At 44.5% G+C, this 25,504-nt stretch overlaps 4 protein-coding genes across 5 annotated transcripts; all 4 read right to left on the bottom strand.

Moving 5' to 3' along the window:
• Positions 1–5,463: 5,463 nt before the first annotated feature.
• LOC120676902 (glyceraldehyde-3-phosphate dehydrogenase 3, cytosolic) lies at positions 5,464–8,855 on the bottom strand. Its single transcript, XM_039958233.1, has 12 exons — positions 8,574–8,855; positions 8,421–8,444; positions 8,232–8,332; positions 7,371–7,486; positions 7,199–7,298; positions 6,958–7,104; positions 6,817–6,877; positions 6,641–6,738; positions 6,278–6,420; positions 6,042–6,125; positions 5,836–5,925; positions 5,464–5,735 (listed from the first exon to the last, which is right to left on the bottom strand). Exons 1-12 carry the CDS (start codon positions 8,575–8,577, stop codon positions 5,690–5,692), a joined length of 1,014 nt encoding a protein of 337 aa, XP_039814167.1. The 5' UTR covers positions 8,578–8,855; the 3' UTR covers positions 5,464–5,689.
• A 3,401-nt stretch (positions 8,856–12,256) lies between these two features.
• Positions 12,257–16,295, bottom strand: LOC120673954 (chaperone protein ClpB1-like). Its single transcript, XM_039955001.1, has 7 exons — positions 14,744–16,295; positions 14,447–14,628; positions 14,067–14,348; positions 13,632–13,972; positions 13,264–13,543; positions 12,964–13,161; positions 12,257–12,846 (listed from the first exon to the last, which is right to left on the bottom strand). The coding sequence occupies exons 1-4, from the start codon at positions 15,894–15,896 to the stop codon at positions 13,748–13,750; spliced, it is 1,842 nt and encodes a 613-aa protein (XP_039810935.1). The 5' UTR covers positions 15,897–16,295; the 3' UTR covers positions 12,257–12,846; positions 12,964–13,161; positions 13,264–13,543; positions 13,632–13,747.
• LOC120674969 (chaperone protein ClpB1-like) lies at positions 12,541–13,687 on the bottom strand. Its single transcript, XM_039956062.1, has 4 exons — positions 13,632–13,687; positions 13,264–13,543; positions 12,964–13,161; positions 12,541–12,846 (listed from the first exon to the last, which is right to left on the bottom strand). Exons 1-4 carry the CDS (start codon positions 13,685–13,687, stop codon positions 12,541–12,543), a joined length of 840 nt encoding a protein of 279 aa, XP_039811996.1.
• Positions 16,296–16,715: 420 nt separating the features above from the next.
• LOC120673953 (dolichyl-diphosphooligosaccharide--protein glycosyltransferase subunit STT3A-like) lies at positions 16,716–24,619 on the bottom strand. 2 transcript variants are annotated; one of them, XM_039954999.1, is made up of 23 exons: positions 24,408–24,619; positions 24,245–24,307; positions 23,855–23,910; positions 23,713–23,784; positions 23,498–23,603; positions 23,363–23,413; positions 21,960–22,055; positions 21,800–21,859; positions 21,595–21,720; positions 21,439–21,525; positions 21,215–21,318; positions 20,939–21,034; positions 19,728–19,848; positions 19,557–19,637; positions 19,346–19,474; positions 18,649–18,852; positions 18,425–18,568; positions 18,163–18,349; positions 17,973–18,070; positions 17,776–17,855; positions 17,603–17,690; positions 17,424–17,510; positions 16,716–17,335 (listed from the first exon to the last, which is right to left on the bottom strand). In XM_039954999.1, the coding sequence occupies exons 1-23, from the start codon at positions 24,537–24,539 to the stop codon at positions 17,282–17,284; spliced, it is 2,322 nt and encodes a 773-aa protein (XP_039810933.1). In that variant the 5' UTR covers positions 24,540–24,619; the 3' UTR covers positions 16,716–17,281. The 2 variants fall into 2 exon arrangements, with proteins under 2 accessions (XP_039810933.1, XP_039810934.1); XM_039955000.1 differs by having other exon boundaries at positions 21,607–21,720; positions 24,408–24,618.
• Positions 24,620–25,504: the final 885 nt, after the last annotated feature.

Below are 25,504 nucleotides of genomic sequence, written 5' to 3'. Positions count from 1 at the left end.
CCTCTTCTTCTGGGCAACCTGGGCTGTGGAAGAAGGGAACGTATCGAGGGGATTCCTCAGCTCATCGGGCTTTGGAACCCAAACCTGCTTCTGTGGAGGGGCTTTTTGTGGTTCTTTCAGCACACCATCCACGGGGTCAACGAGCGAAGGCTGCGTGCTCGTACTAGCAGTGTTTAGATAACTTGGAACTCCAGCAGCCTTGCCGATCTTACCATACAGCATGTCAAAGTCTGACTTCGTGTAGGTGTAACCGACCCCAAACCCATCACCACGCTTAAACTGCTTGATCATCATGCCCAACTGAGGTTCACTACTAGAAACCCAACTAAGAATCGCCCTAAGATATGTGTTCTCATTCTCCAAGTTGGCTTTCTCTACCGTAAGATTATCCAAATCAGAAATCAGACCAGGGCAAACATGACAATCAATAGGTGGGCTAGACTCTCCGACCTTAGTCTTCCCCAAAGACTTAATCAAGGCGTTCTTCTCATCTAGCTCCGACCTAAGCGTGGGACAAAGCTTACAAGCACCAAGCAGAACAGGCCTAGACCTAAGCTCCTCTAGCTCACACACAACAGTAGCAAACTTAGACTGCAAAGAAGCTAGATCAGACTTAAAGATGGATCACTCATCACATTCAAGCACATCACTAACGATAAGAGCGTCCTTGGCTAGTTCAAGCTCATGCTTGGCCCTAGCTAGCTCGTGAGACACGTCAGCCAGCGAGATCTTGGCAACATCCAAGTTCGCTACATTCTCATCATGCTTGGCACGGAGAGCAACAAGATCATTCATGTGAGATATGCAGCCTGCGCACTCATCCTCACCAGATTTCTCTCTAGCACAAGCCAGCTCAGCCCTAAGCCACTTACGCTCTCTAGCTACTTCCTTAAGCAGCTTTTTCTGATTGTCGAGAGCGGCGTACAACTCCCTAACCTCAGTATCAAGCAGGTCGATAGTGGAGTTTTCCTCTGAATCACTCTCGGATCCAGGAGAAGAGTCGTCGTGCGTCGGTGTAGCATGTCCACCTGGAGACGCACGAGCACCATTGGCCTCACCCGCCATGGTGCAGAAACTCTTGCACCGACCGGCCGCCAAGCAAATGCCGATGAAACCGGTGGCTTCCTTGTCCCGCTTCTTCTTCTTCTTGTCGTCATCGTCGGAGGTCGATGAAGAAGAGCGGTCGATGTCGGAGCTCTTATCAAGGTCGCTGAGCTGCGCCAAGAAAGCCTTCTCCCGCTTCTTGGCCTTGTACTGGAAGCGCTTCTTGATCGACTCCTTGTCGAAGCGCCCTCCCTTGTCCCGGTCACGGTTGCGGTGCTTGTGGCGCCGACGCTCCTTGTTGGAGCCTCCCTCGTCGCGGTCGCGGTGGCGGTAGTAGTCGAAGTTGTTGTTTTGGCCACCGCCGGACTTCTTGGGGCAGTCGGCGATGAAGTGGTTCGGATCGCCGCAGTGGTAGCACCCGGGGTTCTTTCGCCTCTGCCTGTTGTGGCAGACACGCTGGAACTTGCTGATGAGGAGGCACAAGACGTCGTCGCCCAGCGTCTCCAACTGCTCATCTGTAATAAAAGGCAAAGAGGCAAGAGAAAAGCCAAGAGCAGAGTTAGCGTTAGAGCTCGATCCACCTGGGCCAGTCACAAGAGCGATGCTCTTGGAAGGAGGGGCACCATTGAGCTTGGCTCGTGTCTGGTTATCCACCTCAATGGCCTTGAGCTTGCTGAAGAGCTCATTCATGGTCAGAGTCTCATAGCCTGCAGACTCGATGATCATGTTCACCTTGAGATCCCACACAGAGCGGTCAAGTGCGTAGAGCAACTTGAGAGCCTTCTCATGCTCTGTGTAGTCAAGGGCATCAGCAGATCTATTAGCACTGACTTTGTTCAAAATCGATTGAAAATGACTGAACATATCGCCAATGCTCTCACCCGGCCCTTGTGTGAAGTTCTCATATTTACGCCGGTGAGTCTCGAAAAGTCTAGCCTTAACCTGAGGTGTGCCCTCGTGGTAGTTCTCAAGGCACGTCCAAATCTTGTGGGCTTCCTGAAAACCCTGGACGCGTGAGAACTCCGCACGAGAAACGCCAGCGAACAAGGCATTGACAGCCTTGGTGTTAGCCTCGTGCTCGGTCACTTGAAGAGTAGTGACCCAAATGGCAAGCACCTCGTAAGCCTGGTTCTTGGTTATATTCCAAACCTCGTCTCCCAAGCTCTGCAAGAAAGCCCGCATGCGAACCTTCCAGTAAGCATAGTCCTCGCTGGTAAACACAGAGATCTTACTAAGACTTGCCATGGTCGCCAAATGATTTTCGAACCGGTTAGGGTAATGAAAACCTTAACCAAGATCTGATACCAATTGAGGGACCGAAAAGGCGACCCGAGGGGGTGAATGGGAGCAAATTAAAAAAATTCACGAGCGAAACCGATTTGGTCAAGTCCCAAGAGTACACACAAACCCTCTCTTCTAGAGTGTGCAAAGTATAGCTATAGCTGAGCTAGACACCAAGCAAAAACTCTAGGAGCAAGCCGCGAAGAGATCGGATCAAGAGTGGAGAGCAAGCAGCAAAGATAGCACGGTATATGAACACCGGTTAAACCGACGTGCGAAGAAAATCTTCACCGGTTCAACCGACGTCACAGAGCCGGCAGCAGATAAGAATCACTCACCGGTTAAACCGACACTACAGTTTAACTAGCGTCAGTTCAACCGGCGATAGTACACAGGATGATCCGACAAAATCAAACTCAAGCGTCGGTGCAGTTGTCCAGAGAGGCTCCAAGACGGACCCACTGAACACCGGTTAAACCGACGAAATCAAATTCAAAACACTGGTGCTATTGTCCAGAGAGATCCCAAAATGAACTACTCATTACACCGGTTGATCCGACGTAGATGAACTTCTATACACCGGTGCAACGAGCAAAATAGCACGCAGGCACAGCAGGTGAAGCTTCACCGGTTGAACCGATGCACAAGGAACTAATACACCGCTGCAACCAAGCAGAAAGGCCAAAGACCCTAATACGCGAAAAACCAACTCACCGGTTGATCTGACGCAACATATCACAAGCGTCGGTTTAACCGGTGACAGGAAAAACTTTGCCCGTGCCCAGAAATGATTTTTCCAGCCCGCGACCTTTGGAAATCTTGATGATTGGGGGATCAAATCAAGTCCAAAGGAGCTCAAATTTTGGGGAGATGAAGATGATGACTTCAAGAACACATCCCCAAAATATTTCAACAAAAGTCCTCACAAATTAAGAGGGATCGGAAGAAATCGGAGCAAGAGCGGGGTTTTCTCTAGAACGCGAAAATCTCCAATTGAAGGGGCTCGTGATTCCGGGGATTTTAGCACTAGGCTAGATGGATTAGAAGCACCCCAAGGAGTCACAAAATCATCTAGAAACAGTCCTCAATCTCATGCACAAGGAACAAAAAGTGAAGAACCAAAACTCATCTCATGGAGGCCACAAAGTATGAAATTGATGCAAATTCAAAAGCCCGGAGAGCACAAGGAGGTTAGGGCCTCCTTTCCCGATAAATTTTAATACAAAGTCTCAAAAATCCATGGCTAATACCTCAATCCCTAGAGAGGAGAAGGGAGAAGGAAGGAAGAGAGGGAGGGGCGCCTGGGAGAGAGGGGTGCTGCGGTCTGGGCGCCAGGCAAAAAAAAAAGGGGGGCGAGAGAAGAGAGGGGGTGAGGGGGTATTTATGGTGCCCACGCAGGGGTCCAAAATACCCTTAGACTTAAACTAGAGACTAAAACGCCCGTAGGGGCTAAGCCGGAAATATCTACATGATCTTATCCGACGGTCAGGGTTCTTTATTCGAATCGAAGTCTTCTCCGCGATGCCGCCACGTAGATGAAGATTCGGTCCGCGGTTTTGGAGGGTCCGCGAAACCCGGGTAGGTGGCCGGTTTTGAGAAAACCGCCAAAACTCCACGCGCAGGAAGATTCCCGCCTCCACGCCGTGGCCCTGGACACCGTTCCCGCCTCGGCCTCCTGACGGCCCTAAACGCCGCCCGACGCCCGTCACCTCCTCGCCCGCAGCGAGGCCCTAGACGCCGTCGACGCCCGTTCCTCCGCCAGTCCCGAGACCGACGCCCGTTCCTCCGCCAGTCCCGAGACCGACGCCCGTGCCTCCACGACTTGGCGTCTTCAACCGCCGTCCGCCAGCTTGGTTTTGTGGCGCAAACCAAGAAACCCGCCTTCCGTCGGCACTTGCGCCCTCGATCCAGGAGTGGACGCCACAGCTGCCGCCCGGCCCGACCTCCGGTCCCGGCTGCCCTTCACCGCCGTCCATCGACCACAGCACCTCCACGGCAGCTCTCCGTCGACACTCGACACCCGTGTACCTGCAACCAAAGACCAAGCACACGATCACACCGCACGGTTGACAATTCACTCATCACAACCAGGAGTGAGTACTCCACATTCCTCAATTTAGAAACTGAGCATCCTTCACTTTGTTTTGTGTTTCAGGTGCTAAGCCGGGCATGGATGAGCCGAATGAAAGAGTAATCCACCCCAGCAACAAGAGATCATGTGGATGAAGATATCTCCTTCCAAGTTCACCACGGTTGCTCCGAGTTACCTTGGGCCACGTTGATTTTTCAGCAGCCAATGACAGTTCAATAATCTCTGAAGCAACAGACAACTTATTGAATGCACGAATAGGAATTCCGACACAGATCAATCAAAGATAGACTTACAAGATACTTCTACTTCGGATTTGGGTGCTGTTACACCTACAGCATTGGAATTAAAATCTAATCCAAACCATAGATTTGCTATAATTTTTTATATTAATAGTTCTATAGGAGCCGCAATTCAAGATGTACCTTGGAAAACAGATAGTCTAAATTACACATCATTATAAAAAAATACTAATCTAGATACTAGACGACGAAGAAAACTAGGAGGAATGGATTGGTTTGAAACATGATCGAGCGACCCATGGATTGGAGGGGTATATAAAGAGAGGTCGGTTCGACGGTCATGACTGCTGCCTTTTTTAGACAGGTAGGCCCACGCGGGGCTGCCGGGTGCCCAGATCTGCGGGGCCTTGTTTTTTGCTACTGCAGAAAATGTCGGACCACATGTTGTTGATAGGTGGGGCTCGGGGAGGAGAGGGCGATGGTTTCGAGAAGCTTTCCTGTGGGTCGAAATGTTTAGACCTTGGAAATTGGGAGAAAAAGTGTATGGTGGAGGGAGGTGCGCTTCTTTCTTGTGTATCGAAAGAGAAGAAACGAGCGGCCGGGCTGGTTTTCAGTGGTCGTGGGATGGCAAAAGATTCAGTTGACGTTGGGGAGCTTGATTGGTGCCTTGCTGTGGCGATCCCATGACGTGATTGGGAAGAAATTCCATTTTTCAGATTTTGAATTCTGAGTAGCAGTGGTGATGCCTTGCAACCAAACAGCTAAGAGAAAGAAGCAGAGGAAATTTGCAGTAATTCAGAGAGAAAATGCATGACGAAAAATGATATTACAATTGATTTAAAGTATAAGGGTACATAGACCAGACAAAATATGAGCTATTACATGCTCAACCAACCACTACGATACACCCAATATTGTTTCAGACATGATTCCATACAAAAAAATTTATTCTCGGAAGAGGGCTCTATACTCTTCTCTTGGGAAGAAACAGCAACTCCCCTATATCACGGCACGAGACCTTCAGCTCGCTCATCTAGTTGGTGTTGTGCATGTGGCGTACCAAGTCGATCACACGGGAGCTGAAAGAATATACAAAGGATAAATGAGTTAGGATTTAGATATTACAATGCACAACAGCGCAATTCATTGTGAGGTCAAACTCTAGTAGAGGCTACTAACCTATATCCCCACTCGTTGTCATACCAAGACACAAGCTTAACAAAGTTGCCGTTCAAAGCAATGCCAGCCTTAGCATCGAAGATGCTGGACCTGCGATTGAGAAAACCATCACAGAACAGTCTAAGGAGAAACTTATAAGAATATCGTGACATATATAAACTATCAAAAAGTTCTCCACCAATAGTATATCTCTATATGCATAATACCTGTTGTCACCCTGGAAGTCAGTGGAAACAAGGTCCTCCTCAACATAACCCAAAATGCCCTTGAGGTTACCCTCAGCCTCAGCCCTACAAAGAATTTTTTAAATATCAACTTACAAAGCACTAACCACATCAATTTACAAAGCCTCAGCCCTTGAGGTTAATTAGAATAATTCAAATATTAATGTATGAATTTGTAAAAAAAAACAAGCTACAACACTAACTATGCAAAAACTCACTTGATCGCCGCCTTGATCTCATCATAGGTAGCAGACTTCTCGAGTCTAACGGTCAGATCAACAACAGAAACATCAACAGTGGGTACACGGAAAGCCATTCCGGTCAGCTTTCCATTGAGGGCAGGAAGCACCTTGCCAACAGCCTGTATGAAATCAAGTTGCACCAAACTTCTATGACAAAAAAACCCAGAACAAGAAAGTAATTTGAAGAAAATTTAGATTGCAAGTTTCTATTGAGAAATTTTGTGACTATATACTAATTTATATTTACATAATTATTATGTGAAGCATGCCAATAGTGACATTCAAGTCTGTGCACGAGCAAAAAAAAAAGAAGAAGAAGAACAAAGTTCATTTTCTAACCTTAGCAGCTCCAGTGCTGCTGGGAATGATGTTGAAGCTAGCAGCCCTTCCACCCCTCCAGTCCTTAGCTGATGGCCCATCAACAGTTTTCTGGGTGGCTGAAAGGATTCACACTCATCATGTAAAGATAAAAACACTGAACAAAATTTTACACTAAACCTTATTGCAAAGCTTACCAGTGATGGCATGAACGGTGGTCATCAGACCCTCAACAATGCCAAACTTGTCATTGATGACCTGCAGCAAAAATAATGCCCAACGTAAGATAATAGGATGCCAATGAAAAATGCCAAACTAAACATCGTAATGAAGAGAACCTTAGCAAGAGGAGCAAGGCAGTTGGTGGTGCAGCTAGCGTTGGAGACAATGTTAATGTCAGACTTGTAATCCTTCTCGTTGACACCAACAACAAACATGGGGGCATCCTTACTAGGAGCAGAAATAACAACCTTCTTGGCACCACCCTGCAAACGCAAGCATAGAAACCATTAGGTGCTTTCAAAACTTAGGTTATAGAGTGCATCTTAGGATCACAAAAGACTAAGTAGAAGAATGTACCTTCAAGTGAGCCGCAGCCTTCTCCTGGTCAGTGAAAACACCAGTAGACTCAACAACATACTCAGCACTAGCTGCACCCCATGGGATCTCCTCAGGGTTCCTAAATACCAATCATTAGCCCACGACGGTTGAATTGGGTATGAAATTACTATGAAAAAGAATGGTAACAAACCTGCAGCCAAACACAGCAACCTCCTTCTCACCAAAGAGAAGGGTCTTTGAGTCCTTGACCTTGACCTCGTGATGCTTCCACTGTCCGTGGACACTGTCATATTTGAACATGTAGGTCTGCAAAAATAAAATTAAAAAAAACCATACTCAGGAACCATACAACAAAAAAAAACTATTTGGAGTATCTACATTATCAACTTATTGAATGCACGAATAGGAATTCCAACACAATCCAATCAAAGAGAGACTTATAAGATACTCCTACTCTAGATTTGGGTGCTATAGGTGGTATTACACCTACAACACTGGAACTAAAATATAATCCAAACCATAGATTTGCTATAAACTTTTATACTAATAGTTTTATAGGAGCTACAAATTCAAGTTCTACCTTGGAAAATAGATAGTCCAAATAACGCATCATCATAAAAAATACTAATCCAGATTCCAAACACACGGCAGGCAGAGAAAGGAACAAATAAGTGCATCCACAGATCAACGACCACATAACAACTTCAAATATCCTGAACAGTATAACAACCATCGTTGTCTGGTCAATGTGCTTGATGGAATAGGTAGTTAACCAGTTGATATAATAAATGACATCTACTTCAAATATAAACATTCCTTTCAAGAAAACATAATCCCCTATATTGCAATTGTTGCACATCCAATAAGGACCAAATTGCCAAATTGTTCATAATATATGATCCCGTATGATTTCGTTGTTCTGCATCCAAAAAGTACTAAATCGAATAAACTGTACGGATCTAGCACCATCGAATAGGCACATTTCAACATATACACCACTACACACCCGTAAGCAACAGATCAAGCAATGAGCGAGAAGATGAGGATATACCATGTAGTCGGTGGTGATGAATGGGTCGTTGACAGCAACGAGCTCGACATCATCGCTCTGAAGCGCAACCCTGGCCACAAGCCTACCAATCCTGCCGAACCCTGCGCCACCAACACAAAGCTCAATCAAACCCACACAATCCACACAACTAAGTAAGATCAGAACTCATATTAGAGGCCGCAAACTCACCGTTGATCCCGATCTTGAGCTTCGCTGCACATCAAACAAAACCAAACCAGTGAAAGCATAAGTGGAAGCCAGATTTACATTTACATTATATTTAAAAACACCAAATCCCAAAGGAAACAATCAATATCAATGCTAGCAGAATAACTACATTACCCATGGGGATGAGAGTTTGCGACGATGGAGGAACCAGGAGGAATGGATTGGTTTGAAACAAAATCGAGGGGGGGGGGGGGGGGTCACAAGTGCATGCGGCCAATAGATCAGAAAGGTATATAAAGAGAGGTAAAGGGTTTGGCGGCCATAGTTGCTGCTTTTTTTAGACAGGCGAGCCCACTTGGGGCTGCAGATGAAGATCGGTAGGGCCATGTTTTTGGCTACCGGGGAAAATGCCGGACCACAGGTCGCATACAGGTGGGGGCTCGGGGGAGGAGAGGGCGATGGTCCCTTGGAAATTGAGAGAAAAGGCATATGGTGCAGGGGGGCAGTGCTTCTTTCTTGCGTCGGAAGAAGAAGAAATGAGCGGTTGGGCTGGTTTTCGGCTGCTGTGGATGGCAAAAGATTCGGTTGAATTTGGGGTGCTTGATTGTGTGCCTTGCTGTGACGATCCCATGACGTGGTTGGAAAGAAATTCCATTTTTCTTGCAGAAAAATAACAACAAAGTCAACGCTATGTACACTCAGATTTATACTCCGTTTGCGATTCAAGATGTATTTAGTTTCATTGGGGCAAGATTTTGAGCGATTATTATTTCACTAGCTGCAAATCATAATCATATGTAAGATTATTTAGGTATGGATATAATAATATTAACTATCATAATTAATATAGTAATTAGGTGTCAAAATATTTTTCTAATGATTTCAGGACGGATGGACCAGGACCACTTTCTATACATGGGTATTAACTTGTGTTTATACCGATCTATTGTCATTTGCATGTCAAGTATTTGTTTTGACTAATTAATCCTTATTCTTTTTCACTAACATGTGACATGGCTAAAGGGCATGTAAGCGTCGTCAATCTCATTGTACTAGCCCATTTCTCAGAAATATTTATAGAGATGAATCTGTACGCCTACGCTCATAAGAGTAAGTTGTGATGTTATTCCTTGTTTTCTTTTACGAAAAGCAACCAGCAGGAGTTTTTGTTGTGCATCCATTACTATTACTAATTGGAGGTTCCTTTGGAGCCTTCATGTGAAGCCACATAGGATCCTAGGTGGACACTCTGAGAAAATAGAGAAATCCTATAAATTCTCACAAAAATCAGAAACATCCCGCCATCAATCCAACAACTCTAATTATAATAACCATCGGATTATCTTTCCTAATAAATTATCCACCTCTGTCATTATAAAAATAGACTAAAGTAACCCCCTAAATATGTATCTAAATTACTCACATCTGCCATTATAAAAAATCTAAAGTAATCCCCTAATCTTTGTGTAAATTACCCACCTATGCCATTATAAAAATAATACAAATACCCCCTAAATTTGCATATAAATTATCCAATTATGTCATTATTATTAAAAGTTAAATTACTCATAAATCTGAATCTAAATTATATAATTACAATAATATATTAAAGTGCACCAATATAAAATTATAAAATTATTATTCTATCATTATTAATATATTATTTATATTATTATTTACATAAAAAAACTACCAACGATATATGTCACCATATATTCATGTATGATGGAAGAGATAAGAACACCAATTCACAAACAAATAGTTCAACTAAACATATATTGTATACCTATGGAGGTGCACAAAATGAAATTATTGTAACTAAGGACGAGTTTTTCTTACACTCGCGTGTAGCTACTCCCATCATCAGTATACCACCATGTGTATGTACACATACTCATTTATCACTTTGAGTATGTTATTATACTAATTCTATGATACTTCAAATAGATATATGCGAAAAATTTCAAAAGCATCCCTGTTTTTTAAATATATTATGATTATACATTACTACTATATATTAAAAATAATTATATCCATATACTCAATGTATAGTCACATACCCAATGTATATACCATCATATATTGTCTAGTATGATCACATACGTCACATACATATTCTTCGTTGGATCAGATACATCATACATCATGAGATATACACGTGGGAGTAGTTACAAGCGAGTGTAGAAAGGATTTTTCCTTGTAACTAAATAATAAAAATATATATTTTAGAGTATGTATTAGAATATTTAATAGATGAAAAGGACGTGAGATGGATAATTATAATTGTTGATCTTATTTCTATATTTATTCTAATTAGCCCGTGCGGGAGCACGGGTTGACATACTAGTGTATATAATGGAGTCTTGAACCTAATAGCAGAAGAACAAACATGACAATTTCGTGATGGTGGAGGCAACGATGAGCTTTTGCAATTTGCTAGTTATTAGTTAATCCATGGAATTTATGTAGAAACCTAAGCTCCTCCCGGTGGCTGGAGGTTTAAGCGAGCGGTTTGTTCTGTAATCAGTATATTTTACCAAAACTTTCTTTTGAACATATTTGGAATAATAAATACTCTAAATATACCATCTCTATCTCTAACAAAATAAACAAATATACTATCTTCGTCCGGATCTACCTATCATTTTGGACAGCCAAAAAAACTAACCTGCAGTTTATTCTACCTTGCTTATGGAAGCGTCGACTTCTCCTCCATAAAGAGATTAACATATACTGATATCTATACCCGTCATTCCACTGCCTGCAAACTTGTGAATCTCAATTCATGTCCACCAATTCTAAAAGAAAAAAAAACACACCCACCGATGATTTTTTTTTATGAAACTTGCTTGCGGCCGGGCTGCTGGGCCATGACAGTGCGTAGGCTGGGCTGTACATGCCAGCCTCCAAGCCCGCCTGCTTCGATGGGCCGGTACAGAGTATACGGACAGTAAAGGTTCTTACTTCGTCGTGCTCGTGCCTTGAAGTACATATGCATATGGGCATGGAGTTCTTGTGTCGTAGGTGGAGTCGGGGAGAGCGTCGAGGTGCCGCCGTTCATGGTGATCCACTACATCAATGCGTACGAGGAGAGAGGCGAGGACGACGGCCCGGCCGGCTGCCGCGGTCATCGTCGACTGCTGCGATCACTAAGGCGATCCCGCCATCATCGAGACGCTTGTCCTCCACAGGCTGAGATCGTTCAGGTACCAGGACGTGCTGCCTGACGCCAGGTACTATACGATGTACATGCACATGGTTGCCGCATTTGGCAGCCGATGCGTCAACACCTCCTGTCTTCTCGAGAGTAACAGTTTCCTGACGACCACGCGCCGCCTGTCGAAAGAAAAATAGACTTCTCGTCTCTGCCGCTGCTGCCTCTATCCACCGCCCCGGTCACGTTAGGACGGTAGCTGTAGGTGCACGGAGCTGCAGGCCTCTGACGTAAAATCGTGAACCGAGCAACGGCTGTCCGTTTAGGAGTTGGAAAACCAGTTCGGCCCAGCTCTGACTGATCAGGTACTGTGCGGCAGCAGCCACCAAATCCGGCCACAAGAGGGGATGCACTTGCTCGTAACACCTAAGTAGTTAAGGAGCATAAACTGTGCCGCCCGCGTCACAGGAGGATTCACATCCTCCTGGGCTTGCTGAATCTCCCAAGTTCCCTACTGACTTTTAATAGTATAGACGCCATCTGAAACCACGGATCCAGCGAGAATCTGATCCAGCGAGGCGAGAATCTGATCCAGCGAGGCGGGATGCTAGAGAAAGATCTGCAGAAGTTGCAATTTGAACTGCATGCTTTCCCGATACCAATCGATAGGCACACTGAACCTGGGAGCAAAACAAAGGTAACCAACACAATCACGGAATCTTGCCTTAATGCCCAAAAATCGGTTTCATCTTCAATACCAGTTTACTTCCATATGCAGGGGTGTTGGCACTTGACAAACCCAAAGCTGCAGTTCACCTCACACAATTCTGCACAAAATTGTCTATCACTACGTCAAGGAGCTCTATGTGTCTATCTATTCTTCTTCAATGTCATCAGCATCGTCGTCATCCTGCATAATCCTCATCTTCTTCACCACTTGTGCTGCACAAAATTGTCTATCACTACGTCAAGAAACTCTGTGTCTATCTATTCTTCTTCCATGTCATCAGCATCATCGTCATCCTGCATAATCCTCATCTTCTTCACCACTTGTGCTGCCCCGCCGTTCATAGCTCCAGTAGGAACCTGGATCAGGATGTCAGACTTCTGCCCTGTCTGCACGTTCACTAGTCCTCCGTTCATGTTGACCTTGTAAGTCAGCTCATCCTTGTTGGGAGAAGCGTCTATGAACACCGTGGAGTTCTCATCTATCTCTTCCTTGATCAACATCTTGGACAGCTCGGTCACTACCCTCTTCCCAATCCATCTCCTGATCGGCCTGGCACCATAGACCTGTTAAACCACAAAGGGCACGACACACGAGTCAGAAACTCAGAATACAGGGCATGTGAACCTAGAAGACAAGGTAGTCTGTCGATAGATTGTTGCTCGAATGATGCTTTCACATACCGGATCGTAAGAGAGCAACAAGATCACGTCCAAGGCAGCATCAGTCACAGCTAAGGCAACGCCCCTTTCAGCAAGACGGGCCGCCACATCTTTCATCTGCAGCCGAGCAACCTTCCTCAATTGCTCATGCGATAAGGGGTTAAAGATCACTATATCATCCAGACGATTCAGAAGCTCGGGTCGGAAATGCTTCCTCACCTGCAGATGAATAAATCAGCTCATTTGAGCACTAGACTGCATAATACAAGATAACAACAGCTCAATCAAAGCATCCATACAAGTTGCCATGGCACCACGTACCTCCAGCATAACCAGATCGTGAGCGGCCTTCATCGAGTTGTTGCCCACCATCCCGGTTAGGAGGTGCTCAGCACCAAGGTTTGAGGTCATGATGATTACAGTGTTCCTGAAGTCTACGGTCCTGCCTTGACCATCAGTCAGCCTTCCATCATCTAGAACCTGGAGCAGAGTGTTGAATACTGCTACATGTGCTTTCTCAACTTCATCAAAGAGAATGACACTGTAGGGTCGCCTTCTAACTTGTTCTGTCAGTTGACCTCCTTCCTCATGGCCAACATATCTACAAATCAAGACACGGTTCAATCATCAGAATCCTAACCAGCAATTGGCACCCAAGATCAGAATAGGAATACACATATGATGCTTACCCAGGTGGTGCTCCAATTAGCCGGGCAACTGAATGCTGCTCCATGTATTCAGACATGTCAATGCGAACAAGCAAGTTCTCATCATCAAATAGCTGTTCAGCAAGAGCCTTGGCAAGTTAAGTCTTGCCCACACCGGTCGGACCGAGGAAGAGGAACGAGCCTGTAGGCTGCTGTGACCGCCCAAGACCAGCCCTAGACCTCAGAACAGCCTCTGCGACTGCGTTAACGGCTTCTTGCTGTCCAACGACTCTCTGATGAAGCCTATCAGCTAGTCCAACTAACCTCTCCTTCTCATTCTGCCCAAGCCTAGTCACTGGAATGCCTGTCCAGCGGCTCACCACCTACAACAACGAAAGCATTTCAATACAGGCTTACAGTGATGCACATACTGGAACTGGAAGGAAATGCTACAAGTTTCACCTCTAACAAGCGTACCTCAGCAATCTGTTCCGGGCCGACAGTCTCAGTTAGCATCAGGTTTTCTCCAGTCTCACCTTCCAGCTTGGCAATGGCAGCATCTACCTCCTGGAGAGAACCGTATTTGATGTCTGCCACACGGGCCAAGTCCATCCGACGTTCAGCCTCCTGGAGGCTGAACAACATGTCTTCGCGACGCTGCTTCAGCTTCCTGATCTCATCTATCCTCTCTTTCTCCTTGTGGTACTTCATCTGCAGCGGCTGCAACTTGTCCCTCAAATCGTCCAATTCTTTCCTCACCTGAAACGAGGTTTGCACATCGTCAGACATTCAGAACTGAACAGAGAAAAACATGTGTGCTACAGCAAAAGAGAAATCAAGATCGCCAAGTCATCCACCTCAACTACCCGAGCTTTGCTGGCATTGTCCTTCTCCTTCTCGAGCGCGTGGAGCTCGACCTCGAGTTGAATCCTTTTCCTCTCAAGGTTGTCAATCACCTCCGGTTGGCTGTCGAGCTGCACCCTCACATTTGCACAGGCCCCATCAACCAAATCGATAGCTTTGTCAGGCAGATGGCGACCTATACATGCAAAACAAGAAAATAATCAAACCCAGTTCGGTAACAAAACCACAAAATTGCAACATATCGACATTTTATTCGAGAAATACCAGGAGAATCAAAACTGATTACTTACCCATGATGTACCTCGACGAGAGCTGGGCGGCAACCACGAGCGCACGGTCCTGGATCCTGACACCATGGTGACCCTCGTACTTCTCCTTGAGGCCTCTCAGGATACTGACAGTGTCGACAACGCTGGGCTCGGCAACCACCTGCTGGAACCGCCTCTCGAATGCTGCGTCCTTCTCGACGTACTTCCTGTACTCCTCGAGTGTCGTCGCGCCAATGCACCTGAGCTGCCCCCTCGCGAGCATTGGCTTGAACAGGTTAGCCGCGTCCATGGACCCTTCCGTCCTCCCGGCACCGAGCACGAGGTGTATCTCGTCGATGAACAGGATCACCTTCCCCTCGGCCTCCTCCACCTCCTTGAGCACGGCCTTGAGCCGCTCCTCGAACTCGCCGCGGTACTTGGCGCCGGCCACGAGGGCGCCCATGTCGAGCGCGACGAGGCGCACGTCGAGGAGGTTGCCGGGGACATCGCCGCGCACGATCCGCTGAGCAAGCCCCTCCACGACGGCGGTCTTGCCCACGCCGGGCTCGCCGATGAGGACGGGGTTGTTCTTCGTGCGCCGCGACAGGATCCGCACCACGCGCCGGATCTCCTCGTCGCGGCCAATGACCAGGTCGAGCTTGCCCGCCACCTCGACCAGGTCGCGGCCGTACGTCTTGAGCGCCTGGAAGCTGGAATCCCCTGAGGCGGACTCCACCCGGCGGTTGTCGCCGCGGAGCTTCTCGACCACCGCCTTCACCCGCGACGCGGCAACGCCGGCCTCCTTGAGCGCGTCGGAGACCTGTGGGTCCTCGAGGAGACCGACGAGCAGCTGGTCGACGGCGAGATGGGAGTCCCCGCGCCCCTTCTGTGCAGACTGCGCGCGGCGGATGACCTTGACCAGCGCCGGGGACGCCGGGACGGTATCCGGCAGCGGCGACTGCGTGGGCAGCCTCTTGAGTGCGGCGGCCACGACGCGCTCGAAGGAGTCGGCGGCGGCGGCGTCGTTTCCCCCGGACGCGTGCGCGATGGCTTGGCGGAGGACGCCCGACCGGTCCGCGGCCAGCGCCGCGGCCAGGTGTAGCGGCGTGATCTGGGCGTGGCCGGCCTCCGGCGCCACCTCGTGCGCCGAGGTCAGCGCCTCGTTGGTCTTGTGCGTGAATTTGTCGGGATTCATCGCTACCTTCTTCTACAGTAGATTCTACAGGCTAGAACAAGCCGTGGTGACGGGGGATTCGGGAGGTGTTCGTCGAATTCCTCGCCGTGATTCGAGTTGGCGTTTGTGTTTTTCTGTTGCGTAGTACTATCTGGGATTTGGAGAGAGAAGGGATGGATTGTAGGAGGCAGGAAGGGGGAGTTCGCAGAGGGCCCAGAATGGTGTGGAAGCGGGAGGAAGACTTCGAGTTGGAGACTAGAAAGCGCTAGAACTTTCTAGAAGCTCAACGGTTTGCTGGGGAAACGGCCACGCATAGCCGCATAGGAGTCTCCAGATATACGTGGACGGTCAGGATGGAACGAAGGATGCCTTGGATGATGACACGTGTCTCCGCGCGTTGAAATAACCGAGTCCCCGTGATTTTTTAGTGCTGCACGCGTTTGATTTTTTTCCCGAATTGCAGGGAGATTCTATAACTATGCTGCGCCAAACTACATATTGTGACAGTCTTTTGGCTTAAGCTTCATTCTACAAGTGGTAATCACAAATGATTTATTCAAAAAAAAAGTATTCACAAATGAAGATGTAAAGTACCAGATCTGTGCACTCGAATGTGATTTGGCAAAATAATCCAGTGAACATAACGGTGTACTTGCAACTTACTCAGAAACTAAAGAGTATAGTATCTATGCAAATATAATTCTTAGATCCAAACCGGTACGAGAAATAAACTGATGATCCTACCAAGAACAAGAACTGAGACAGTATATAATGTGTTTGCATTGCATGGATATTTGTAAACTGTTAATAGTAAAGCAACATGCTGTTGCATTGCATGGATATTTGTAAACTGTTAATAGTAAAGCAACTTACTACAGCATGTCACTAATGTCAACTTGATATAAACTGGAATCCAATAAATCCTAATGGGCAGGCACCCAGTCAGAGCCCTACAAACGTCATCATTTCAACGATAATAAAAGCCTCACTCCAGAACACAAACAAAATTTTCAGACCTCCACTGTCTGGAGAAACGTATTGGGAGTAGGGGTGGTAAAGGGCCTTAATAATTTGGCTAGATAAACTAAGGGTCGGGCCCTAAAAGGATAGGACCATAATCTTATTCAATTTTGAGCTAAAAAAATAAAGAGCCAAATAGAATTGTGAAGGGAGCATTATGGCCATGGCCCATTACCACCCCTAATTGGGAGGGTGGAATGGCAAGAAACTATGAGAGTATCCCAATACTGTGCTCCATGACAATAATCAAGAACCAATGCTGATTTTTCTAGTCTAATTCCTTTTTTTCGTGAGTTCGTGGTTTTCTCGGGTTTGGACACCTTGAGCAAGCTGCGACTGTATCTTGACGACTCCAGCTGTCCAGCACCCCGCCTTTCTGATCTCTATTACCATGGACGCTTCTTTCCACTGGTTTTGTGCCTAGAACTTGTTTTTGAACTCTGCAGTAAAGAAACGAAGTGGAAAGATGTTTAAAATGCAGAAGTTTCAATATGGTTGTATCTAAGCAAATTTTGCTTTCTGGCTTACAGATTTTAGTTTCAGTTTCCCTCTGACTCTGTTCTTTTGAGGTTTCAGTTTGTAAATCCGAACCATCCAATGGTGGGTAGTGAAAACCTGCGTCCAGCAGCATGTGAACACATTGAATGCACTATTCAAGCAGTAAGGAAATTTTCACATCCAAATTGGAGAAAAGAAAAGCACTCCACCTCCTCGAAATGGGTCAGCTTAAAGTGCTTCTTCCCTATTTCATATCTTCTCACTCTATCAAAGCCCTTGCCATCAGTTTCAACAAATCTATGTGCAAAGGAAAACAAAGATAAACATTTATCAAAAATTGTGTCAATTTAGCACAGTATAATAACTTCTATGTGTCACAGACCTGTAATAACAAAGCTTGTACATGAGGGAATTCAGCATCGTTGGGGTGCCATGAGCATCAACACGATAGTTGCCATCCCTCTGAAATATGACGCAATTACACAAGAAAATTCAAAAAATATGAAGCTTCTACTTGATGAGCACAGGACAATTGAAAGATATTTGCAAGGAATTGCAAAAGGCAAGTCCGCATCTTACAAGGTAATCTGCTTCCTTTATGTGAGGGAATACACCACCACCTATTCGGACCATCCAGAGGAACTTATTGATATCATCACTTGAGTAGCCAATAAGCCCTGAAAAGAATTGCCAGGTGTTAGGGACTAGAGAGTATGCCAGCACTTGTTTAAGGCAATTGTTTGTTTCTAGAAGCCAAAAATGTATCAACCTCCAAAGACAACAAACACATATTTGACATCTAAGGAATTTAGGATCTCCCATGCTGCTTTTTCTGGAGATGCCATTGCTGTCCCAACTGTTGCTATGTGTGTGTTATTCCATGTATTGTTGTCTACAATAACAGTTCTGTTGGCCATTGCAGTTGTCTGGTAACCATAGTCCCACCAAGATGCAACCTGCATAATCAGCTCCATCTTCCTGTCAGATCAAACACAGGTAGTGTAGTAATAATAAGAAGCAATAAGGTGTACCTTATCATCTACATCTGTGTTATGGCGCAGCCATCCATAAGCTTCACGGAAATCATCAAAAACATGCAACCCATCATGTGAACGAGATGTCAGCACAATTGAGGGTGCCGAGTATGCTTCTGCAGCAGCCCACACACAATGGACCTGCAAACCAATGCATCATTACTAGCAATCTTCATCTAATCTAGGGAGAATGTCGTTTTGGGAAGGAACAGTTTCCTTACCACATAAAACCCAGAAAGTATGATGAGCAACATTATACCCACGGCAGATGGTCCACAAGGCAGCACTAAAAGTTTTTCTTCTGTTCTAGGATTAACAGGAGGACTTCCCTCTGAGCCTTTGTTTTTCTTCCGATTTTTCTTGGATGGCTTTTCCTTTGAAACAGGTTCTGAGTTGGCAGGAGTATCAAAACTACCATCATGTGCCTTGAATTTGACAGAATCTCATGTGTAAGTGAATAATTCAACATAATGGATAGAAAAGGGAGTAAAGTGCATCAGCAGTCCCAAACTTGTTTGTGCATGCCACCTAGGTCCCCGAACAGTTAATTTGTAGTTTCATATCCCTAAACTTGCTAGGTGTGTCACTTGAGGTCCAAATTTAGCTAATTACTGTTTACTGCCCACGTGGCATCCTAGCTAAACCCACATGGCAACGACCCATCTCTCCTTGCCTCTCATTTACTTTTCTCTCATCTGAATCGAGCAACGACTGTGCGGGGAGGATCAACACTTTCTTGACGCCAAATAAAAAAATTAACACTAATCAGGCTGGTTTGGACCTTGAATGACACGCTAGGCAAGTTTGGGGACCCAAAATGGCAATTAATAGTTTAGGGACCTAGATGACACCCCTGGACAAGTTCAAGGACCGTTGGTGCACTTTACTCGAAAACAAAAACATGGAAAAAAAACATACTGTAGAAGAGCCATCATCTGATATTGGACGCTGAAATTTCATCGATCTTGTAAGGACACCAAAAGCTTCAGATAGAGCAATCCCAGACAAAATGCATGCAGCGGGAGCAAGGACGAGCATAAGTCGGACCTGCCATTGCAGTAATATCAGGATTTTAATACATAAACCAGCAGAGTACTGCTGACTGCAAAAGTTCATACTAAAAGCTTACCATTACTCCAGAGAAATACACTGAAGTTACCAAGTACAAGACCAAAAATGAGCTTGCATCAGATAATGGTAAGAAGCATGACTGCAAAATTGAGTTGACACCAATCAGTCAGAAGTCAAAACCATGGTAATACTAAACTACTAGTTCAACTAAAAGAAATGGAATACTTACTATGATCCCAGCAGGAATTAAGAAGGCTAGCACATTGATATCCATAAAATAAGAAGGCCAGGTTGGTGGTTGGTGTTCGCTCACACTAGCAATAATAGGGATGTACTTGCTTGCATAGGTTCTGTCAGAAGAAAAAATAAATAATAAAGGGCAAACGGTCGAGGTGTCAACTTATACAGAAAAGGAGAACCATGCATTGATTGTATAATGAAAGTTGATGACAAGTTCAACAGCAGCGAAGGAAAATACACACACGCACACACACAGAGGTCCACAAGGAGATCAAAGAGGAAATTAAACAGAGGCCAATTTTCAAAAAAAAATAAACAGAGGCAAACATAATTTTCAGGATAATATGGTGCTGAATGTTGGCCTACAAAAAGGTGACATGTCCAGCAACTGAGTGTAGCAGAGATGCGGATGTTGCGGTGGTTTTGCGGGCACACAAGGAGGGATAGAGTCCGGAACGAAGTTATTCGGGAAATGGTAGGGGTGGCACCAATTGAGGAGAAACTTACCCAACATCGGTTGAGATGGTTTGGACATGTCCAACGGAGGCCTCCGGAGGCGTCGGTGCGTAGTGGGGTGCTAAAGCGTGTCGATAAGGTAAAGAGGGGTAGAGGTAGACCTAAACTGACTTAGGACGAGTCGGTTAAGAGAGACCTTAAAGATTGGGATATCTCTGAGGAGGTAGCTTTGGATCGTGCCTGAACCGTGACCTTTGTGTCTTTTGGGTTTCATCTCTAGCCTACCCCAACTCGCTTGGGACAAAAGGCTATGTTGTTGTTGTTGTTGTAATCAACATAGTGCACTCCCGTTTCCAGGTGTTTAAGCTGAAGCTTACTGAAATTTGTCAACAAATATACTCTTATAGTATCAGATTTAACTATATTTCTCGTAATTTGCAAATAAATTAAGCTAAGCCACGTGTTGATTTGGCTACTTCATTATGACAGGAGATTATGTTCAGAGATCATCAGGCAGAAAACTCAAGTTGTCTCAAACATGTACAACTGTAAATACATTGCGCTTTATGTACCAAAGGGGAAATCTTAAACTTAAAGGTAGCATTAGTTAACCTCCTTAGTAACTTAAATAATCAAGTTTTAGAAAGTTATGTGCTCGTAAAGACCAATCCTGAGATCTTACATAGCAACAGAACAAAGAGAGCTCAACAATTCAACTACAAATCACATTGTGATGAGACTTACGGGTCAAGTAGACTCAAACTGCGACCACTCCAACCTTTTGTTGGGCTAGATGCCACCAATGCAATGAGAATTGCTGCAACAGCAAAACAAACGGCCCTGCAGGATTCTTGCTGTTAGCTGTGCAAGTGGATAGTTAGCAATTCAGCGACCTACATCATGAACAGCTGCTTCATTTTTTACTTCTGAGGAACAGCTCATTCTTTGCTCAAAATTATGAACCATTAAAATGTACAAATTTATTATGAATTTCAACTAGTTCCAATGTCAGAAACTTACAAACCAACTGTTACAACAAATGTCATGGCCACTTTGAACAGCCGAGGAGTTAAAAGCCCTTTTATGTAATAAACCAGAGCAACCACATGGAGGATTATAAACACCTGCATTCAAAATAAACAGAAAGGAGAGGGGGATGGGCATTAGCTTGCAGCCAAGATTTTAGTGAGATGGGAAAATTAGGAAAGAAAGGAGCATGTCCAGTACAAACGTAGTGGACATACCAGAAATGATGCAAAGTGCTCTGATGTCATTACTGCATTAAAACCAACAACAGGTACCAATGCTGCTAGAAGTGTGCCAAGCACAACCTGCATGGTGTTTATAGTTATGAAAAATCTTCTACTCATTTGTATATAAAGATTGGTATGACACTAGACCTGCAGACTTACGAGGGGAGCATAAGCAATATAAAGTCGTGAAGAGTAACGACCAGTTACAATACACAAAAGAACATGCATTGGGATAAGATTGATGATGAAAGTGTAGCCTCCCCAAGAACAGACCTGAAAGGGGAAAAAATACAGTAGCATAATTTGGATACATGATCTATAATAGTTACTATAATTAGAAAAAATTGCTTACCATGTAGAAGTATGAGAGAGCATTAAGTGTCGCATAAAAGAGTGATCCGGTGTTTAGTGTCTGCAAGATCATATCAAATCATGTTTAAAGTAACAAAGAGATACTTTCAGAAAGAAAAAGAGAACAAAAGAACAGAAGTGAGAACTTTAAGACAGCTCACCTTTACATATAGATAAAACGTGAATATTAAAGCAAATATAGCTACAGCTTCATTATCGTAGCTGCCAGCAACAGATCTTGAGATGTATGATGGGACCTGCATATTGGTGAGGAGTGATAATTAGGTTATTTATTAAGTGATATTTAAAGGCCAATGGTATACTGTTAAACATCTGGTGCAAATCTATTGGGAAGGCTTGTCTTTTTATATTCATATGAAAAAGGTTGATCCTAAACATTGTAATTAAATGAGGGAAACAAAAATTCCACACAAAGAAAAGGACACCAAATCATGACATGATTCTCAACAACAGGTTTTCAGCCATCATCAGTGAATGAAGTTCAGAAGTGAGCTTTCCTTCATGGTCCCATTTCACCATTTTGGTTCTTCTGATTTAAACAGTGAGCTTTCATGTCTTTCACATGCCAGGAATAGATCTACTTGTCAGTGATAGGCAAGGCTACTTTGATGAATGGGAAAAATCAAAGACCAAAGCAGCTCCTTTGAAAGTTTCGGACATACTAGCTCAGAAGTGGTTCGATAGAGCTCTTTTTTCTTCAGTGAAGTTCCAAATATAGCCACAAAACATTTATCTCGTATAATATTGAGAATAAGCAAACAAGGACTCGAAATTAAAATGGGTTGTTCAGATCAGAATGGTTGGGAAAAACATAAGCACTTCCATTGTCACACTCAAAGATTCAAACAACATCCACAACAACAACAACAACAACATAGTCTTTTTTCCCAAGCAAGTTGGGGTAGGCTAGAGATGAAACCCGAAAGAAATAAGTTCAAAGTTCAGGCACATTGATAGCTAGTCTCCAAGCGCTCCTATCCAAAGCTATCTTTTTAGAGATATTCCAATCCTTAAGGTCTCTCTTAACCGACTCATCCCACGTCAGTTTAGGTCTACCTCTACCCCTCTTTACATTATCGACCCGCTCAAGAACCCCATTACGCACCGGCGCCTCAGAAGGCCTTCGTTGGACATGTCCAAACCATCTCAGCCGATGCTGGATAAGTTTCTCCTCAATTGGTGCCACCCCGACCCTATCCCGAATAACTTCGTTCCGAACTCTATCCCTCCTTGTGTGCCCGCAAAACCACCGCAACATCTGCATCTCTGCTACACTCAGTTGCTGGACATGTCGCCTTTTTGTAGGCCAACATTCAGCACCGTATAACATCGCCGGACGAATTGCTGTCCTATAGAATTTGCCTTTTAGCTTTTGTGGCACCCTCTCAAACAACATCCACAAAGCTAAAATATCTTTATCTAATTGCCTCTTTCTTGATGCACCCACAAAAGAATGGAAGAGCAGAATAAATATAAAAATCAAGTAAACATATAAAGGATCTTGTATTTATCAGACCAAATACATCGCCAATTTAACTGTTACCATAGCTAGGATAGCTGCTGCCATCAAACCAGCCCCTGAGCCCTTTGCTTCCTGGAGAGAAAATAGTGTGATTACTAAAGTACTTCTTCAGTAATCCAGTGTAAGAGCATGGGAATTAAATACTAAGAAAACAACCTTGGTTAAAAGGTAAGTTGCCCAGGAAGCATTGGCTGAGAAGATTGGAGCGGTGAACACACAGACGGTCTCCACCGACAATGGGATGTTAAGGGAGTTTAGCAACCTATAACAACCAAACAATTGATTCATGCTAACTGGAGTCTAAATGTATCCAACAATGCATTCCTCTAATAGTATTCAGTAGCAGTGCAAGTGTTCAATATTTTACATACCACCACATTGTGCCAGCAGTTAGTGTCAAACCAGGATAGACAGTGCCGCCAATAACACGCCCCAGAGGATACCTAAATGCAAATAACAGTGAGCATACAAATACTAAAAAAATATAGATTCAAGTGTTATTGGAAATTGTACCATGTTCGGTCATCAAACCAGTTCCAGAATTCATAGATTCCATTCTTTGACAAAAACTGAAACAAGGGGAGAAATACAATGAATAAAACTATAAGTGGCACAGCCGCACAGGTGCTTTTGAAACACTGAGACACACTTGTGCACAAATCCAAACAGCAAATGTACATCAGGATAAAAATATCAGCCATCTATTATTCCCTACGTTTTGATCATTCAGTAGATCCACATGTCACCTTAGACCGAAGCGGTATTTCTATCAACTATCCTACAACCGAAATTTTCCCAAAACTCCTTAGTCCTAACACCAAAACTCGTTCTAGAGAACAATAACATTGCGCCCTGAGCCAGCTCCATAAGTGAAAAGACACGGTAGCGCCAGCGGAAAGCAACCTGAGTGACGCGGTAGTTGAAGTAGGGATCGAACTCGTGGATAACGCTCTCGTACTTGATCACCTGGGGCACATCAACGCACGGGTGAGACGGCATGGGGTCTGGCAAAACCCTGATTAAATTCCCAATAGGATCTAAACTGTGCGGTTCGGGTCGATCTTACTGAGAAGAGGCGGATCGAAAATGCGATGACGCCGATGAGGAGGAGGGTGAAGGCGCACAGCACTCCGCCGAAGGCGTTCCTAAGGCGACCGCCGCCCCCGCTCGCCGCCGTAGAGGATAGAGGCTCCGGCATTGCTGCCGAGAAGCAGAGTTTTTTTTTTTTTTGAAATCGAGAAGCAGAGTTTTGGGGGCGGAGGAAGAAAGGCAAAGCAGGGTAGAGGAGGTTTATTGAACTTTTCCGTGTTTGGACCCTGATTAATAGGAGTATTTGTCAGAGAAGTCCCCTGAATCCTTTTCCCAGAAACTTTTCCTGTTCTTCCCTCAACGAGTATTATCCATTCTTCTAAACAAAAAAGTTAGTTGATAATCAAAATGACATGTCATTGACTGAATAAATCAAAGAACTTGTGTGCATACCATTGCACGTGTTAAAAGGTCACTTTCTTACTTTGATGTTTAGAAGAAAAAAAAACAAAAAGTCTAAATTACTCCCTCAAGTATGGTCAAAATTTAGATAACCTCTTTAAATGTCTCTTAGTTTAATTTAGCCCCTAAACTATATCATTTGTTTTTATAATTTTCTATCAGAAGGGTTAATGTATTATTAGATATCATACAGGGGTGGTAAAAAGGTCTTGAAATTTGACTTAGATCATTCAAGGATCGGGTTCTAATACTATACAATTTTAAGCTAAAAATGTATAAGAGCCAAGTTGAATTGTGGAGACCATTATGGTCATAACTCATTACCCCCCCCCCCTTCGTACCCTCTCAAAATAATGGTGAAAGATTTTCAACGTATTTTTCTAAAAATATGTTATGACGTCCCAATCATCCTACAAAAATTTAACTCAAGATTTCACTTATGCATGGATAAATAAAAAAGATAAATCTTATTAAATTAGACTAATTGATATAGTTTAGAGAGATTGAACCAAAAAATAGTTTAGGTAGTTATCTAAACTTTGACGATAATTGAGAGAGTAAATTGGTTTTTTTTCAATAAAAAAAGAGGGGACACTTAATACAGTCGAAATGGACAGCATGACATGAGTGATACTCAACGACACTCGTATGAATGAGAAATCAGGGGAATGA

The sequence above is a fragment of the Panicum virgatum genome, chromosome 5N (assembly GCF_016808335.1).
Source record: "Panicum virgatum strain AP13 chromosome 5N, P.virgatum_v5, whole genome shotgun sequence".
Taxonomy (NCBI): Eukaryota; Viridiplantae; Streptophyta; class Magnoliopsida; order Poales; family Poaceae; genus Panicum; species Panicum virgatum.
Note: the sequence above shows the minus strand (reverse complement) of the source record. Positions and strands in the feature narration are given on the sequence as shown.